At 33.1% G+C, this 20,259-nt stretch overlaps 1 protein-coding gene across 4 annotated transcripts in view; it reads right to left on the bottom strand.

Annotated features, from left to right (window-relative positions):
* Nucleotides 1–20,259, bottom strand: part of CADPS2 (calcium dependent secretion activator 2) — a 714,206-nt gene that overhangs the window by 540,868 nt on the left and 153,079 nt on the right. For all 4 annotated transcript variants that reach the window (XM_074268127.1, XM_074268122.1, XM_074268124.1 and 1 more), the window contains exon 2: nucleotides 2,149–2,262. In XM_074268127.1, the coding sequence (XP_074124228.1) occupies nucleotides 2,149–2,262 (114 nt within the window). The remainder of the gene's footprint in view (nucleotides 1–2,148; nucleotides 2,263–20,259) is intronic.

Below are 20,259 nucleotides of genomic sequence, written 5' to 3'. Positions count from 1 at the left end.
AGAATCAGCTACATCCAGAAAAGGAACAATGGGAAATGAATGTAAACTGTTATTTTTACCTTCTGAATCCAATTCTTCCTGTGCAACAAGAAATTCGGTTCTACACACATATATTGTATCTAGAATATACTGTAATATATGTAACATGTATAAGACTGCCTGCCATCTGGGGGAGGGGGTTGGGGGACGAAGGGAAAAATTCTGAATAGAAGTAAGTGCAAGGGATAATGTTGTAAAAAATTACCCATGCATATGTACTGTCAAAAAAAAGTTATAATTATAAAATAAAATAAAAAATTATTCATTTTGCAACTTATAATGTTCTCTCCATACAAGCTTCTAGCGACAAGGCTGACAATGTCTGGACTAGCCCAGATGAAACTGAATTGAATTGGTTTCCATATAGACAGTTGTCTTACACTATATTCTCCTGTTGAGCTTTTCTTTGATTAAGAATGGTTATTACTCCAAAGAAATATGCAAATGTTGGAGCTCTTAAATATCACAATTCAATGACTTTTAGTGCTACCACTTATTATTAATGTGAAGGTGAACATTTCATGGATTATTCAAGCTAGCAGTAAAACAATGTCGGTTATTCCAGCTCCCCCCCCCCATATAGAAACACAAACAAGATGTAAAGTCAAAACTATACACTGATTCATTTTCATAAATGTGTTAAAATAATTTAAGTACATTTTTAAAAGTCCTACTTCCAAAGATCTTATCCAGTAACACAGACAGTTTAAAAATAGCCTCTCAGGTAAGAATGAAGATTTAAGTAATGGTCTTTATCAAATATTCTGAGGGTAGGAATAGAGAAATATTTTTAGACTAGTAGACAGGATAATGTCAACTTTTAAGAAATTATGCTAAAGCAAAGTTACTATATATTCCAATTAAAAGTATGAATGAAAAAGTAAGATAAGAAAAATTATTTAAGATATAAAACTAATTGGACCAATAAATAATAATTAAAATAGAAGAAGAGAGCTATTATAGTTATGGAAAAGCTACATATATTTAAATGCAACGCAAATTTGTATTTATGGGGCTGAAAAAAGAAATGAAACTGGAAATGAATAGATGGATTTAGGTTTATAGATAAAGATAGTAAGAACTTTGTTTTCAGCTTAATTCATAATATATTACCTGAAGTTAATTTTGTTGTTAGTTTTGCTTTTTACAGACACCTTTATAAGTGAATAGCAGATATACTAAATAGAATAACAAAATACTTTTGCTGGGTTATTCACTACCACTTGAGACCTGGGTATTACAAAAATACAACAAAATGAAAAAACATACATCTTGTCAGTTATTTTTATAAAACAGGAACAAAGTATATCAACATATTATTTAATGTATAAGAAACAATATCTGAATTGAGAACAAAAGAAGCAAAACTATTTTTTATAAGAGGTGTTTTCCAAAAACTAGGATTACTGGGGAGGGTGATTAGAAAAAAAATTAAAATGTAGAATTATCTAAGAAGAGCTAAATTATTAAGAAAGAAACTGACATTAAAAGGTAATGTTCCATGTATCCTTGAAAATTTTTCAGTGTGATAATATTTCAATAACAATTAAAACATGAAACTCTACAAGTTAATAAAGCAAAGCAAGATTCAGGTTTGTATTTTTTAATACAAAACTATAGTGTTGTTCCTTCATGAGAAAAAGGTATACAATTTATCCCCTACAAATTATTTATTGGTTTTTACATAGTAATTTACTATGGGAAACTTAATTTAAAATATATAAGTTAAACACATGGATAAAAAGACAGCTATATGAAATTATATCAACCACTGCTAAAATTTTTTTTTCTAAACCATTTTCCACTTCCTCAAAAAATCTGATCAACCACCAACTCCATTCATGTCATAATTAGGCTATGAAATTAAAGTTTGTTACTTGGAAAATATTAACAAAATACTTTGAGGAAGGTAAGCTTAGAGCTTCATGTGAGTAGAGACAAGATGAGCAGCAGCATGTCACCTTACATTTATGTTATTTTTCTCTCTTTTGTAAGGAAACAAAGAATTTTGAATTAGAAATATACAACATTGAATTTAACTAATAAGGAAAAAGCCTTAAAACATTTTTAACATAGGAAAAATTAAAAAAAAAAACTTATTTCACTTACCTCATAATAACTTCGAACTGCATTACAAAATGCTTCATCTGCTACAATTTGGGTTTCCCCATTAAGAAAGGCCAGAAATCGTTCTTTTAATATCTGCAACTGCTGTTTATTAAGCTGTAAAAATGAGGGAAGATGGGAAAAAAGTTAGTTGCTGAAGTCAAATGTAAAGACAAATTTAATACAGGGTAAAGTTTGTTGCAATGTAAAGTGGAAGTTTATAAAGTAAAATAAACATTTCCCAAATATTTTCTTCATTTGTCCTGGTACAATTTAAGACGCTTATACTATCACCATAAAAAGCATTATTTTATAATACAAAAGTACATTATATAACTGATTCAGGGTCTTATAGTATCTAGTCTATCTTCAAAATACTGAAAAGACAATTTAAATATTTTGAATTTATAATGTTTATAGGTCTCTATAAATATATTAAAATATTAAATGATTATTGGTTCAATTAAATATGGAAATAAGATTTTTGGGCCTGGTCTTTCATGCCATGCCATTTTCAAGCTTTAAATATTTTATAAATTCTAACGTGAACACTCTATGATCCTATAGTTATCAGTCATGACCAACTACAACCTGAATTCAAGTCATGAATTTCTCTACAGATAAAAAGACAAGTGTTGAAATGCATATGGAGGAAAAAATAGAATAATTATCCTATCATAGAGAATTATATACAATTCTAGGTTCTATGACAAGAAAGGAATATAGCAAGTTTAAAGATGGCTACAAAGATGATTAATAGCTTGGAAAATAAAATATATGTGGAAAAGCTAAAGAAAGCTATATGAATTAATCTAGGAAGGATAACTATACAAAATCAATTAAAAACTATGTTCAAAATCTTATTAAAGTCATAGTCAAATCCGATGTTCTCTATTATGGGGTAAACTGCTTTCAAAGGATGCAGTTTATAAGGAAAGTGTTGCTAGTAGCAATAGGCTGATTTTAAATGTCCCCTTTTCTACATAGATTACTTTAAACAAGCTCTAGCAAGCTCTAACAGAGCTATTTCATTCTTGTCCTCAAGTTAATTCATAATTTTTTCTTTGACATAGGGAAAAAAGCAAATATTTTTACAGTCTTAGTAACATCACATTGTATAATTGTTCCCCTTTCTCTTAAGGAAGCCTGGGCTTTGGTACAAAAGCCAAAAAAATATTTAATTAATTCAAAAGGCCTATTAAAAAGTACAGGACTATGACATCCAGGTTTAGCTTACATTACTTTAATGTAAAATTTCTCCAAATAGTTAAGATAAGATATATATATATAAAATTTTTTTTTGGCTCTGTCTTAATACTCAAGGTCAGTTAAAAATAGAAGTGTTAAATATTGGTGATAATTGGTGAATTAGAGTGATAAAATTGTGTAGCTGAAAGGGCCATTTTACAGATTAAGAAACTGATGTCCAATTCAATCCAATCTAAACTCAAATTTATTGTGCATTTAATAAACACTCAAAGTTTAAAAAACACTACTAAACACTGTGGGAAACTACCCAATGTGAATAAGACTCAATTATCATCTTCATTTTAATATATTCTTTTTATTTATTTTCTTTAGGTTAAACATGTAAAGCATAAATATAGTTATTTCCTTTATCTTAATGACAAAAAGAGTTTGATACAGAAGTTTGAATATAATTTTTCAATATTGTAATTACTTATTGTTCTTCTAATAGCAACCTTCAATGTTCATGACATGATATCAATTAGTTAGGTTTGTGATAGGGGTATGCTAGAGATGTTATTATTTTGCTTACTGACTAGATTTAAGAAAGTGTTAACATGTATGCATGTTTTTTTTGTTTTTTTTTTTTGCAGAGTGCTGATTGCTAAATATTTATCAGCATACCCCTGTTTTCTTCTTAAGACTTTTTAGAACTATATTTTCTAATCATTTCTTCCCATTGTTCCATGACTCTACCCAAGGCAAAAGCACTGCAAAGTCCAAATATTCACAGAAGTCAGTTAAATAAAAAATAATCTTAGATGTCTATGCCCAAATTTACAAAAGTAACAAAGAAGGCAAACTAGAGATTCTTCTTTTTCCTAAAAATTTATATATTTTATTAGCACATTTTTAAAAAGATGATTGTACATAAAATTGCAAGTTTATTATGTATAAACTGTTATTCTTTTTACATATATAATAAAGTTGTTGTGTACATTTCTTTGGGAGTATGTGTGTATGTGTGTCTGTTTTGCTTTTATACAATTGCAAAAACAGCACTTAAGGGCTAAACATTTGATCTTATTTGTCTATGAAAACAGATATTGTCTAGTCAGTCAAAAAACATTTACTAAGCACCTGATATATAGCTGGGCACTATGCAAAGCACTGGGAAATCCAAAAAAATCCAAACCCAAACCCAAAATAAAAGTTCCTTTCTGCTCTTAAAGACCTCATTGTCTAATAATTAAAACAAAGGTAAACAGGCTATTTACAGTGCTCATCGAATAAAAGGTACATAGAGAAATGTTTGTGTCATAAGATAATCTTTTTCTATAAGGGAACAAAATCCATTACTACAATAATAGCTATCTAAATGATATCATGAGTCTAAAAACTCCTATATAGCTATGTATACATACACACACACACACACACACACACACACACCTATATACATTTTAGACAAGTTTTGCTGATGTAAGAAATTCCATTCAAAATTGATAAGAAAAATGATTAATTGGACTGCATTTGGAAACTGTACAGTGAAGCAAAATTTCTTTTTTTTTTAATTAAAGTTTTTTTATTTTCAATACATATGCACAGATAATTTTTTCAACATTGATCCTTGCATAGCCTTGTATTTCAGATTTATTCTCCTTCCCACCACTTCCTCCTCCAATGGCAAACAATCCAATATATGTTATACATTGTTAAAATATATGTTAAATCCAATATGTGTAAACATATTTATACAATTCTCTTGCTGCATAAGAAAAATTAGATTAAAAAGGACAGAAAATGAGTAAGAAAACAAAATGAAAGCAAACAACAACAACAACAAAAGAGTGAGAATGTTCTGTTGCGATACACATTCAGTTCCCACAGGCCTATCTTTGGGTATATAGACGGCTCTCTTCATCATGAGATTATTGGAACTGCATCAGTCATCTCATTGTTGGAGAGTCATGTCCACCAGAATTAACCATTGTATAATATTGATACTGTCATGTACAATGATCCTCCTAGTTCTGCTCATTTCACTTCACATCAGTTCATGTCTCTCCAGGGCTCTTCTTCTTTCTCCTTCCCTCAATCAATAAATGCTTTCTTATTCTAATAATAAATCTTGCTAATTGCATTCCAAATACTCGTTTTTTCTCTTTTGGTTGATTTCTCTTCTCTTTCCTCTATCATGAAATGCAATACTTTTCTATCCAAATACACCAAGCAAGCCTGAAAGTACTGAGAACAGCATATTCCTTAAGATGCTCATACATCACATTGCTTTCAGTTTGGCCTCCTATCTTTGACCCGTTATCAAGCCTTTCACCTTCAAAAGAAATGGATATGCTATTCTATACCTTAAGGAGAATGACTCTAAAAGGACCCAGGTATTCCCTACCAAACTTTTCTTTAAATATGTAGCTTAACTTCCACAATAGCTATAATTTGTTCAAATTTTCCTTTGAAAAGTATTGCCACTTTTTTCCTCTTAATAGTCAAGTAGATTCCCTTTTCTTCTCCTTCCCTTTAGCTAGTCCTATTCAGTAGTTTTGCTTTTGGTTGAATTTTTTAAATTAGTTTTTTCTTCAAAACAGGATTTCTTAACTTCCAGGAGTCAAGATGGCAGAGTAAGCAGTAAATCACTGTAACTCTCTCATTATTCACTTCCAAAGAACCAAACAAATCTTACAACAACAGCACTACCCAAGAAACTTGGATGATGGGAAAGGTCTGTCTTACTTGATTAAAAGAGGAACATAGTCAAGACAGGAAGCATCCTAATAAGCCAGCAGCAAGCCCCCACCTCAGAAAACCCGTAGGAGTTGTACAGTCTCCAGGTGAGGAAGCAGGTAACCCGACACCAGGACTACCCAGGAAGCCTCAACATAGCCAAGGGATCAGGTGGACTCCAGCTCACAGAACTGTCAAATGCTTCAATGTATCCATTGGCAAACAGGTAGGTTTCCTGGCCAGACTTTCATGTTTCAGTGTAGCCTGTACAACCAACTAGTCCATGGGATGAGTACATTGGGGTAAGTCAAATTCATTGGTTAATACATGGCTTATGTTAAAAATAAAAAACACAAATCGTCTTCATTGTTTAGGGCTCTGGGTGGACAGATGGGCTCCAGCTGAGTCCAAGGATGCTGTTAATAATGTAAAAGAAAGGGATGCTTTCTTCCAAAGGAAGACATTTGGCACTGTCGAAAGAAATAGCATCATGGGTAGAAGTTGTCAATCTCATGTGTGCTTAAGCAAACAAGTATTCAGATTGCAGTTTGTGTAAGTGTATCCCGAGGAAAACAGATATAGCCTAGTGGCCTTAGCACATGGCACAGTGCTGGGACCTCAGTTTGGCTGTCAAACTCCTGCAGCTTGAGCAGCCCCAGCCACCCTGCTCAGTGCACCCTCAGACTCAAGCACCCGCTGTGGGACTCGAAACAACATCAGTGCAGCGTGGCAAACAGCTAGGGTCTGCAGTTCCTGACACAAGAAGCCTGATACAGAGACCCTTCTACCCTGAGAGCAAAGATCAACTTGAAAAGAAAGAGAAAAGGCCAAATAAAATGAGCAAAAAACAACAATAAAAGAATCTGACCAAAAAAAGTTATTATAGTAACGGGGAAGATCTTTACATAAACTCAAAAAAGGATAATAATGTCAAAATACTTGGGCAAAGTCCCAAGGAAGTATGATCAAACCCAGAAAGAACTCATGGAATGACTAAAAGAAAGAACTTAAAATCATATGAGAGGTAGAAGAAAAAATTAGAAATAATGATGGAAAAGAATTGTGACAAAAGAGTTAACAGCTTGAAAAAAAGAAAACTGCTTAAAGTAGAATTGGCCAAATGAAAAAGACAGTAAGAAGAAGAATCCAATTTCTTTAAAAGGTAAAACTGACCCAACAGAAAAGGTAACTGAGGAAACAACACCTTAAAAGTTAGAAATGGGCAAGTGGAAACTAATGACTCTGTGAGATATCAAGAATCATTTAAAAGAATGAAAATCAAATCACTATTGATCAGAGAAATGCAAATTAAGACAACTCTGAGGTATCATTACACACCTGTCAGATTGGCTAAGATGACAGGAACAAATAACGATGAATGTTGGAGGGGCTGTGGGAAAACTGGGACACTGATGCATTGTTGGTGGAGTTGTGAAAGAATCCAACCATTCTGGAGAGCAATCTGGAATTATGCCCAAAAAGTTATCAAAATGTGCATACCCTTTGACCCAGCCATACTACTACTGGGCTTATACCCCAAGGAACTACTAGAGAAGGGAAAGGGTCCTGTATGTGCCAAAATGTTTGTGGCAGCCCTTTTCATAGTGGCTAGAAGTTGGAAGATGAATGGATGTCCATCAATTGGAGAATGGTTGGGTAAACTATGGTATATGAATGTTATGGAATATTATTGTTCTATAAGAAATGACCAACAGGAGAAATATAGAGAGGCTTGGAGAGACTTACATCAACTGATGCTGAGTGAAACGAGCAGAACCAGAAGATCATTATACACTTCAACAATGATACTGTACGAGGATGTATGCTGATGGAAGTGGATTTCTTCAACATAGAGAAGAGCTAATCCAATTCCAATTGATTAATGATGGAAAGAACCAGCTACATCCAGAAAAGGAACAATGGGAAATGAATGTAAACTGTTATTTTTACCTTCTGAATCCAATTCTTCCTGTGCAACAAAAAATTCGGTTCTACACACATATATTGTATCTAAATTATACTGTAATATATTTAACATATATAAGACTGCTTGCCATCTGGGGGAGGGGTTTGGGGGAGGAAGAGAAAAAATCTGAATAGAAGTAAGTGCAAGGGATAATGTTGTAAAAAATTACCCATGCATATGTACTGTCAAAAAATGTTATAATTATAAAATAAAATAAAAATAAAAAAAAAATAAAAAAATAAAAGAATGAAAATAAAGAAAGAAATGTAAAATTATCTCATGAAAAAAATAAACTGACCTAGAAAATAAATCAGGAGAAAGAGTATCAGAATCATTAGACTACATGAAAGTCATAATCAAAAGGAGAACCAACGCAGCATATTTGAGGAAATTATCAAAGAAAATTTCCCTGACATCCTAGAACCAAGAAAGCAAAGTAGATATTGAAAGAATCCACCAAACTTCCTGAAAGAGATCACAAAATGAAAACTTCAAGGAATATTGTAGCCAAATTTCCCAACTATTAGATTAGGGGAAAATACTAGAATGCCTAGAAATAAATAATTTAAACACTTGGAAATCATAATCTGGATTACACAGGATTTAGCAAATACAACTCTTAAAAATCAAAGGTCATGGAACATGATATTCCAGAAGGCAAAGAATCTAGAATTACAACCAAGAATTGTAGAGGGCAGAACTCTGAAAAGGTGTACTTAAAGTCTAAGCCAACAAGGTACTTCTAGTTAAGTACCTATTCAATGTGAGATACCTTTACTCTATGGTGATGTAATGGTTGCAGTGCTCAATGTGTTGTAGTGATGTATTCCTACTAAGTTATTTAAGGGAGTCTCAGAGACAGAAAGCTTTCTCTGCCACAGCTCTCAGACATAGACACAAAAGAAGATGCCAGATTCCAGACTCCCTCTTTGACCAGCCACGTGGCCCTCTTGCCTCCTTCACTAAGACCAAGGACTTGAGCTGATCCTGAGGGTCCTCCAGAAAGCTACTGTGGAGTTTACAAAGAATCACTTACTTAGTGAAATTAAGCATTATACATTGAGGGGGAAAATGATTATTCAACATAATTGAAGGATTTCAAACTTTCATAAGGAAAAGACTAGAATTAAACCAAAAATTTTACTTACTTTATTCTTTTTCATGTTTTCTTTTGATCTGTTTTATCTGTGACTAATACAGAAATATATTTTATATGATAGCATGTGAATAAGCTATATCAAATTGCCTACCATTTTCAGAAGAGAGGAGGGAAAGAAGAGAGGGAAAAAATCTGGAAATCAAAATCCTATAAAATGTATGGGGAAATTGTCTTGTGTAACTAGGGCGAAGATTTTTAAAATACTATTAAAAAGGGCAGCTAGGTGGCGCAATGGATAGAGCACCAGCCCTGAAGTCAGGAGGACTGGAGTTCAAATGTGATCTCAGACACAAAGTTTTCCAGCTGTGTAACCCTGGGCAAGTCACTTAACACCAATTGCCTCAGCAAAAAACAAACAAACAAAAACCCTATTAAACACATAAAGATATCATTCTCCTAGCAAGCCATAACAATTCCCCAACATAATCTAATAGATCTCAGTTATAATGAGATAGCACACTTTTACTTCCTTTAATTAGGATTCTAGATTATTTTACTGATTGAAGATCATATAGCATATAGTTGTGTACAAATGTAAGAGATAATATATATTTGTATGTGTGTGTATGTATATATATATATATATATATATATATATATATATATATATATATATATATATATATATATATATATATATATATATATATATATGTATGTGTGGTGTATCTATCTACTGATAATTTTCTTGATTCTTTTGAACTACTGCATGTCTACTATTATCTAATCTCAATTAGGCCCTCACCTCTATATGGAAAACCTTCAACTACTCCTTAATTAACTCTATCACATCCTTCCCAATGACTTGTCAAATTCTCTGCTCAAGCCAATTATGCCGCCATTCCCCTCACCAGAGAAGGTATAACAATTTACTGAGAAAAATTAAGCTATTCATTGAGCTCTCTTTCTCTCTTCTTTCCACTTCTATATTCCAAATCCCCTTAGTACCATTACTCTGTAGAGCATGTTTTGACCTTTCCTCTAACTTTTCTCTAACATCTGAAAAAGAAGGGCCCTTCTGCTTGCAATAGACAATCTCTCTATTTATGCTTGATCCCATTCCCTCTAATATCCTTGGGATGTTGAATGGAGTTTTCAATTTAATTTCTATCACTTCCTTATACCTTTCCTGTACTACAGACAATTTTAGTTATTCACTATTCCCTTTTAAGAGAACAATGGCTTCTGCATACTGAGGGTTTAACAAATATTTATTGAAATGAAAATATATTTGTTTCAATGCCTCACCTTCTGACTATGGCAATGTATCCGCAACAGTGCTAAGTGCTGAATTTTAAAAATTTCTCTGCATAAATCCCTCAATTTTTAATATATAATCCTGTGTCCTGTTATAGGCTGAATGAATTATAGGCTGAATTTGCTGAATAAGTAAAGGTATAAATTAAATCAAATGAAATTCAGAGACTTTTTGTTAGCCATCTTTCTGTATGCTTTTTGTATACAACTGTATTCAGTTGCAGAGCTAGGTTTAAGGCAAGAAACTATAATACAGTGAGTACTGAATTAGAAGTCAAGAGTCCTTATTTATAATCTCTTTTTTGGCATTCATTCAATGTGCAAACTAAAGTCATTTAAACTCTTGAGGCCTGTTTCCTCATCTTAAAAATGTGGGAGTTGGTCTATATCACTTCAAAGATTTCTTCAAACTATAAAATTTTATAGTTCAAAGATTTGTTCTAATTTCCTCCAGAAACAGGGACACAATTGATGTTGTAAATATAATTATGCAAAGATAAGTACATTCCTAATGTATTCATATGCTCTACATTCATAATGTGATAATGTAATTAATTAGTAGATGATGAAAAATAAGAAAGCAATTTTGAATAAAAGGATTCTTAGCAATAAAAGTGTTTTCAAACTTATTTTGATAATAAAAGTAAAATATTAACATCAAGATATATGATTGTATGAACAGCATTAATACTTTAATTAAACATTTTTCAGAGTTATTTCAAAAGGTATGTTCACCTCTCAAAAATGGCCCTGCAAGAGTCATTTTAATTCAAAGGTAACAATATAGGGGGGCGGAGCCAAGATGGCGGAGAAGATACACACAAATTTGTAAGCTCCCTTCTTCCCTCATTACCAATTAGTTAAATCAGCCTCAAAAATAACACTGGACTGATAGAAACCACAAGGTCTGGAAGCACGACTTACCGGCTGAAGAGAATCTGAAATTTCAACAGAAAAGGTCAATACCAAGGGGAGGAAGAAAAAAGGCCAGCACAGACAGGGTGAGGTGCTAGCACACTGCACCAATCAGGCTGGGGAGGGCTCTGGGATCAGAGAAGCCACTGAGATAGAGGAATCTGGCACAGGCTGTTAGCTCTTCTCTGCTTATAAAACAGCAGTTCAGAAGAGAAATCAAGCCACTTAAAATATAAAGCCAGATATTAGAACCACCCCAATCCAGAAGTGACCTAACAGATCTCCACAGGGCTATATAGCCCCTTTCTGCTGCCCGGGGCTTCTCCTTGGGGTAGTTGAGAACCTGAACAGCAGGGACAAAGCCTGAAGCAACATCTAATCCACGTAGTGCTGGGCTTAGCCTGAGGCAGTGGAACTCTAGCAGTCCCAGAATTCCCAGATAAGTGGAACCTTTGAAGTAGGGACCGTGGTTTCCGGGCAGAAACTTCCAGTTTGAGCACAGGGGCTTTTCATGTCAGCTGCTGATATCCACGTCCCAGGGGACACATTGGCTGGGCTTTGTGTCGCCTTTACTGTTCAGTCTTAAACCTCAGGGCAGTCGTTAGGCCACACAGCGGGGTCCTTCACTGAGCAACCTTCACAGCACAGCAGTACTAATCACCTCTGAGGCATTTCCGGGAAATGGGAGGAGAACTCTCTCCCAGAGCTCTCTCTTAGCTCAGGCACAGGAGCCGCTGCATCCATCTGGTCTGGGAGGAAGCTGGTAAATAAATAAACTTCTTACCCCAAGGGAAAACCCCAAAAGGTTTTTAACAATGAGTAAGAAGCTGAAGAGAACGATTGACACCTTCTACACAGAGAAAGAGCTGGTATCCAACCCCAAGGAAGTTAACAGCAGACAGTCAGCAGATGACAGCCTTAGGGGAATGATACCTGCCCCCCATCACATAACTCTCTCATAGAAGAGACTATTAAAAAGTTAAGAGAGTGTGAAGAAAAATGGGGAAAGGAAAGAGAAGCTATGATAGAGAATAACAACGTTCTGAAATGAGAGTTGGAAAAAATAAAGAATTCACAAGAGATGCAGGGAAACAAAATCTGTGAATTAGAAAAGGTTAAAAAAAAATCACAGGAAAGTAGGATTTCTGAATTGGAAAAAATAAAAAATTCTCAAGAAAGTATCCTAAAGTCTCAAGAAAGTGGGATTTCTGAATTGGAAAAGATAAAGTCTCAAGAAACTATGATTTCTGAATTGGAAAAAGAAAATAACTCTCTAAAAAAAATTAGGGAAATGGAAAAAAATTCAAAAGAGCAAAATAATTCATTTAAAAACTCAATTGGGCATATACAAAAAGAACTAAAAAATGTGAATGAAGAAAATAAATCATTAAAAATCAGGAAGGAACAAATAGAAATGAATGATTGAATGAGAAACCAAGAATCAGTCAAACAGAACAAAATAAAACAAAAAAATGAAAAACTAGAGAATAATGTCAAATACGTACTGGGAAAATCCATAGACCTGGAAAATAGATCTAGGAGAGATAATCTGAGGGTCATTGGACTTCCCGAAAACTATGATCAAAAAAAAAGCCTAGATTCTATTTTACAGGAAATCATCAAAGAGAACTGTCCAGAGATAATAGAAACAGAAGGGAAAATAGGCGTAGAAAGAATTCATCGAACACCTTCTGAAAAAGACCCTAAAAAAAGAACTCCACAGGACATTGTGGCTAAGCTGCAGAACTACCAAACAAAGGAAAAAATATTACAAGCAGCTAGAAAAGCCAATTCAAATATCAAGGTGCCACAATAAGGGTCACTCAAGGTCTGGCTGCCTCCACATTAAAAGATCGAAGGGCCTGGAACCTGATATTCCAAAAGGCAAAAGATCAAGTATTGCAACCAAGAATAAACTACCCAGCTAAGTTTAGCATCTTTTTCCATGGAAGAAGATGGTCATTCAATGAAACAGAGGAATTCCATTTGTTTCTAAGAAAAAAAAACTAGACTTAAACAAAAAATTTGATCTACATCCACAAGACTGAAGAGAAACAGAAAAAGGTAAAAAGAACTCTTGAGAACTATATCTCTGTTGTGTATATACAGAAAGTCCACATTGATAATTTTATTTTACTGATATAAAAAAGAGGGGAGTAGTAAAGGGAAGGGGGTAGTATCAGAAAAAGGGGAGGGAGTGATAAAAAGAGGGAAACTACATCCCAGGAAGAGACATAGAAAATCTACCACATCTGAGGGAATTTAGAGAGGGGGAGAAACATTGTGTGAATCTTACTTTCATCAGAGTAGGCTCAAAGAGTAAATAATTGACAAATTTGCTTTTCAGAGAATTCTCTCTCACCTCATTAAAAGGGGGGAAAGGAGAAGGGGAAAGGAAAAGGGGAATAAGAGAAAGGTACAAGAAAGGGGAAGGGACTTGGAAGGAGGGAGAGAGATACTAAAAAGGGAGGGCTGTGCATCACAAGTGAGGTCTATAAATTAAATATTGGGGAAGGGATTCAGGGGGTCAAGGGAAAAAAAGCATAATCTGGGGATATTATGGATGGCAGGAAATACAGAATTAGTAATTTTAACTGTAAATGTGAATGGGATGAACTCTCCCATCAAATGGAGATGGATAGCAGACTGGATCAAAAGTCAGAACCCTACAATATGTTGTTTACAGGAAACACACTCAAAGCAGGGAGATACATACAGAGTAAACGTAAAAGGTTGGAACAGAATCTATTATGCTTTAGGTAAAGCCAAAAAAGCAGGGGTAACCATCCTTATCTCAGATCAAGCAAAAGCAGAAATTGATCTAATTAAAAGAGATAAGGAAGGAAACTATATCCTGCTAAAAGGTAGCAAAGACAATGAAGCCATATCAATACTAAACATATATGCACCAAGTGGTATAGCATCTAACTTCCTAAAGGAAAAGTTAAGAGAGTTGCAAGAAGAAATAGACAGCAAAACTATAATAGTGGGAGATCTCAACCTTGCATTCTCAAAATTAGACAAATCAAACTACAGAACAAATAAGAAAGAAATTAAAAAGGTAAATAGAACATTAGAAAAACTAGATATGATAGACCTTTGAAGAAAACTGAATGGCAATAGAAAGGAATATACTTTCTTCTCAGCAGTTCATGGAACCTATACAAAAATTGACCATATATTAGGACATAAAGATCTCAAAATTAAATGCAGGAAGGCAGAAATAGTAAATGCTTTCTTCTCAGATCACAATCTAATAAAAACTACATTCAAGAAGAAGTTATAGTTAAATAGACCAAAAAGTAATTGGAAACTAAATAATCTCATCTTAAAGAATGACTGGGTGAAACAGCAAATTATAGAAACAATAATTTCGCCCAAGATAATGACAACAATGAGACATCATACCAAAATTTGTGGGATGCAGCTAAAGCGGTAATAAGGGAAAATTTTATATCTTTAGAGGCTTATTTGAGCAAAATAGAGAAAGAGAAGATTAATGAATTGGACCTGCAACTTAAAAAGCTAGAAAAAGGCCAAATTAAAAACACCCAATCAAAAATCAAACCTGAAATACTAAAATTAAAAGGAGAAATCAATAATATTGAAAATAAAAAAACTATTGAATTAATAAATGAAACCAAGAGTTGGTTTTATGAAAAAGCCAATAAAATAGATAAACCTTTAGCAAATCTGATCAGAAAAAGGAAAGAGGAAAATCAAATTGTTAGTCTTACAAATGAAAAGGGGGATCTTTCCACCAATGAAGAGGAAATTAGAGAAATAATGAGTTACTTTGCCCAACTTTATGCCAATAAATTTGATAACTTAAGTGAAATGGATAACTACTTCCAAAAATATAGGCTTCCTAGATTAACAGAGGAGGAGATAAATTACTTAAATACTCCCTTTTCAGAAAAAGAAATAGAACAAGCTATTAATCAACTCGCCAAGAAAAAATCCCCAGGACCAGATGGATTTACATGTGAATTCGACCAAACATTTAAAGAACAACTAGCCCCAATGTTATATAAACTATTTGAAAAAATAGGGGATGAAGGAGTCCTACCAAACTCCTTTTATGACACCAACATGTAACTGATACCTAAACCAGGTAGATCAAAAACTGAGAAAGAAAACTATAGACAAATTTCCTTAATGAATATTGATGCTAAAATCTTAAATAAGATATTAGCAAAAGACTTAAGAAAATCATCCCCAGGATAATACACTGTGATCACGTAAGATTTACACCAGGAATGCAGGGTTGGCTTAATATTAGGAAAACTATTAGTATAATTGACCATATTAATAATCAAATTAATAAAAACTATATGATCATCTCAATAGATGCAGAAAAAGCATTTGATAAAATCCAACATCCATTCTTACTAAAAACACTTGAGAGTATAAGAATAAATGGACTATTCCTGAGAATATTCAGGAGCATATATTGAAGACTGTCAGTAAGCATAATATATAATGGAAATACACTGGAACCGTTCCCAATAAGATCAGGAGTGAAACAACGTTGTCCATTATCACCATTACTATTCAATATTGTATTAGAAATGCTAGCCTCGGCAATAAGAGTCGAGAAAGAGATTAAAGGAATAAGAATAGGTAATGAGGAAATCAAACTGTCACTTTTTGCAGATGATATGATGGTATACTTAGAAAACCCCAGGGATTCTAATAAAAAGTTATTAGAAATAATTCACAACTTTAGCAGAGTTGCTAGGTACAAAATAAATCCACATAAATCCTCAGCATTTTTATGCATCACCAACAAATTGCAACAGAAAGAGATACAAAGAGAAATTCCATTCCAAACAAATATCGAGAGCATAAAATATTTGGGAATCCATCTACCAAAGAAAAGTCAGGAATTATATGAACAAAATTACAAGTCAGATTTAAATAATTGGAAAGGCATCCAGTGCTCATGGCTTGTTTTCTCTTTCATGGTTTTCCTTTTTGTTCTGATTTTTCTCTCCCAACATGATTTATAAAGTTATGTGCATTAAAATAAATACATGTTTTTAAAAGTAAAAATAAAAAGAATTATTGGAATACCTGAATGCCACAACCCAAAAAGAGAGAAAGAGAGAGAGAGAGAGAGAGAGAGAGAGAGAAAGAGAGAGTAAACAAATCAAAAAAATGGACAAGCAATCATGATCTACATATAAATCAAATGAAGCCTCCAGAATCACTTATATTGATTTATTGTTCATTTGCTTTTCAGATTATATCTCCATGGGGCTTAGATGGTCGCAAAATATTTCTACTTCCCATTTCACTTTGCTATTCCAGAATAGCACTAACTAGTTATATATCATCTGGTACCTTCTATTTCTGGATCCATTGCTTAAGTACATTATAGTTAATTATAAGACTAATTTAAATAAGCTTAAAATATTTCTCCTTAGATTTAGAACCAAGGTTATATTTTATATTTAAGCTTCACTGGGTCAAAATACTTTATATCCTTGACTTAAATACTAAATAATTAACTTACAGAAAGAATATAAGTTCATGTTGTTACAAAACTTATCTTCAAATAGAAATTTAGGATATGTCATTACAGCTTATTTTATCTGAAATGAAACATGAATCTATTATGGATTCATATGCACTTAACATACATATTTAGCTTACTTGTTTGAGAATAGTCCTCAAGGGTGTACTTTATTGTAGTCAATATGTTTTTGTAATCAATAAATAAATATCTCTCTGTCAGCTCTATTACTGTGAAGATGTATTTAAGCTGTAAAAACAATTATCTGAAAAAGCTAATCTAACCATATTTTCATAGAAAACATCCTTGACACATTCCTTGACCATTCCTAAGATTTCAGCGAGACGAGACTCCATCAACAGTTATTAAGCACCAGTTTTTAAGCACCACCCATGTGCCAGTTTCCTTCTAGTTTTATGAACAATTTATGAACAATTCCAATAGACAAGAAGGCTACTTTCTAATAGAATCTAATACATTCTAATTATGCATAAATTTATGAATAAAGATTTATCTCCATATTTGTGATATTTTCTTTTCCTTTAGAAAGGAATATCTTGAAAATTAATCCTTAAGTGCCTGGATGATGAAATCATAATTAATACCAATATGTATTTTGTTAGGACCAGAAATTCTTCCTGGCTTCACAGTACAATTTAAGCAGAATAGTCTTGTAGCTGTTATTTACTTATATTCTTATCTCTAGTTTCTGGATATGTGCACTGAACCAATATGGTTAGTGGGATGGTAGAAACAAAGGAAGAACTGGATTCAAATTTGGCTTTGGATACTTATTAACTCTGTGAATCCAGGTAAGTCACTTGAATGTTTTTGGTTCTTTATGTATAAAATGGCGGTAATAGCAGCACCTAATTCCTAACTGTGGTAAGGAAAATGAGAGATTTGCAAAATGCTTTGCAAACATTTAAATTCCATATGAAAGTTAACTATCATTAATATTAAAAATTAAAATTATTAAATATTAAAATTAAAATTCTTCATAATAATAATAATAACTAACATTGGCTTTAAGTTTCAAAAAGTGTCCTACATTTGTAATACATTCCTTCCTTCCATCTTCTAATGATCTCATTTTCTTCAAAACCCTGCTAAGATATTAAAAAAATAAAAGAAACATTACCTCTTTTAAGTTATGCTATGTGATCATTTTGTATTTGTTATGGTACTAAACTCCTAATGGCTTATTATCTGTTTTCTCACTAGCATTTTTATTTTCATCTTTTCTTTATATCATTGGTTTAGTTCTCTCTCTCGCTCTCTGTCTCTATTTCTGTCTTTGTCTCTGTCTCTCTGTGTCTCAACATTTCATTCCCAGTGTGTCATTATAACTAAATCTCTGGTTTTGTAGTTTATATCCTACTGAAGTGTTTCTGCCTTTATCAGTCTTTCCTAACTCAAGCTGAGCCTCCCATAGTTCTAGAACAGCTCCTTGAATAAATATTAGTTCTTTTATAGAGTAACAGTGTTGCTAACCAGTTTAAATGATGGCATTCTTACACCCACAAACTCAAGATGTTATATCAGGTACATGTCTGAATGAACTACCATGAAGAAGCATGAATGAGAACTTCAAAAGAATGAGTCAGTAGTATTAGTGTTAGATAAGAATTAAACAGTCCCAGGGAATGACAGTGAAAGTGAGCAATATTTCAGTTAATAGGTTCAGATTTATCAGTACAGCACAAAGTAGAACTACAATTTGATAATTACAGGACTAATTTGATCATCCAAGACAGGCAAAAGCAGATGTTGTTCCCTGTCTCCTCCCCCTCAAAACTTGGGCTCAAATTCAAAGATTTACTTTATTTTGGTTTTTGGAGACCTAACACAATGCCTAGGACACATTACATATATTTAGATTAATTAAAGGAGGAGTCAGTAAGTTAGAAAAAAGTAGAATCAAGGAAATAGTACAAAGTGCTGGTAGGCAGTTTGTCTCATACATCTGCTCAAGATGGCTTTCTTTTATAGTGGACTAAACTAGGCCTTTCCCTCATTCTGTTAAAGTAGCTCAGTTATAAATTCAGACATGCTGCATCAGGCTTTTACTATATCTAAGGATATTCTGAAACAGTGAAATTTATTTTAAGATAATATTCAACAATGAGATGCAATGTATCAGGGTTGCTAACCAATTTCAGCAATGACATTCTTGCACACCACTAACTCAAGATGTTATGTTAGAAAGACATCTGAATGGCCCAATAAAAACAGAACTGAATTTTAATTGATGGCCACTGTTCAAACCTAAGCTACTATTTGTAGTATTTTTCCTTTCAAATTCAACTCTTTGTGATTTTATTTAGAATGTATTTGGCAGAGATACAGCAGTAGTTTACCATTTCCTTCTCTAGATTTTTTTTACAGATGAAGAACTGATGCAAAAAGGGTTAAGTGATTTGCCTAGGACCAGTCAGCTAGTAAGTGGCTGAGACAACATTTGAAATCCACAAAAATGAGTCTTCCTAATCAAGACAAATCACTCTCTCCACTGCCCCACCCAACTCATTGACCAATGTAAGGTCAATTTCAAGCCATAATAAAATATAAGCGTCAATCTCCTAATTTATAAAATGAGGGAGGACAAAATAATTCCTAAAAACATTTCTAGATCTCAGTCTCTAATTCTGTCATTCACAACAGCACGAACTAGAATTGAGTAACATTATTCTGATTACAGCAAAGTTAAAACAGTCTGGTAACTGGGAAGGAAAAGTATTTGAATACCTTGTGTTTTCTTGCTGTTGTTCTATTGGGCATTTCACCAATTTTCTTTCCTATTCTCTTCCACTCCACAAAAAAAAAAAAAAAAAAAAAAAACTTAGAATATTGGTTTCCTTGTGAGTTTCGCAGGATTATGCAATTAAAGCCAAAAGGAATTATTTAGTAAAAGCTATACATTTTAAATGAAGAAGCAGAGGCCCAAAGATGTAAAATTAATTGAATATTTATTTTGATAAAGAGATTCCATCATATGGATTACTGGCAGGAGTAACATTACTTTTGGTATGTCAAGCGACTAGAAACTTTGCCAGTCTAGAAACTACTAGAAGAAGTGCAGGAGCTATTAAGTTGGAATGAGACGTCTCATTTCTGGAGATGTGTCTCTGGAGCAAAGAAATGTTCGCAGACCTTTCACATAACATCATCTCTATTCTATAACCATAGGCTTTTCCTGTACTATTTGATGTATCTCCCAGCTATTACATGACCTTTTCAGTCATTTTGGTTGCATGTCCTTGTAGGAACATAAGATCCTTGTGTGGTAAAGGTAATAAAGATTATTAAGTTCAATTTTATCATTTTACAAATCAAAAAACTGAAGCTAAGAAGCATTAACTGATTCACCTA

This window comes from Sminthopsis crassicaudata, chromosome 5 (genome assembly GCF_048593235.1).
Source record: "Sminthopsis crassicaudata isolate SCR6 chromosome 5, ASM4859323v1, whole genome shotgun sequence".
Taxonomy (NCBI): Eukaryota; Metazoa; Chordata; class Mammalia; order Dasyuromorphia; family Dasyuridae; genus Sminthopsis; species Sminthopsis crassicaudata.
This window is presented reverse-complemented; position numbering and strand designations above follow the sequence as displayed.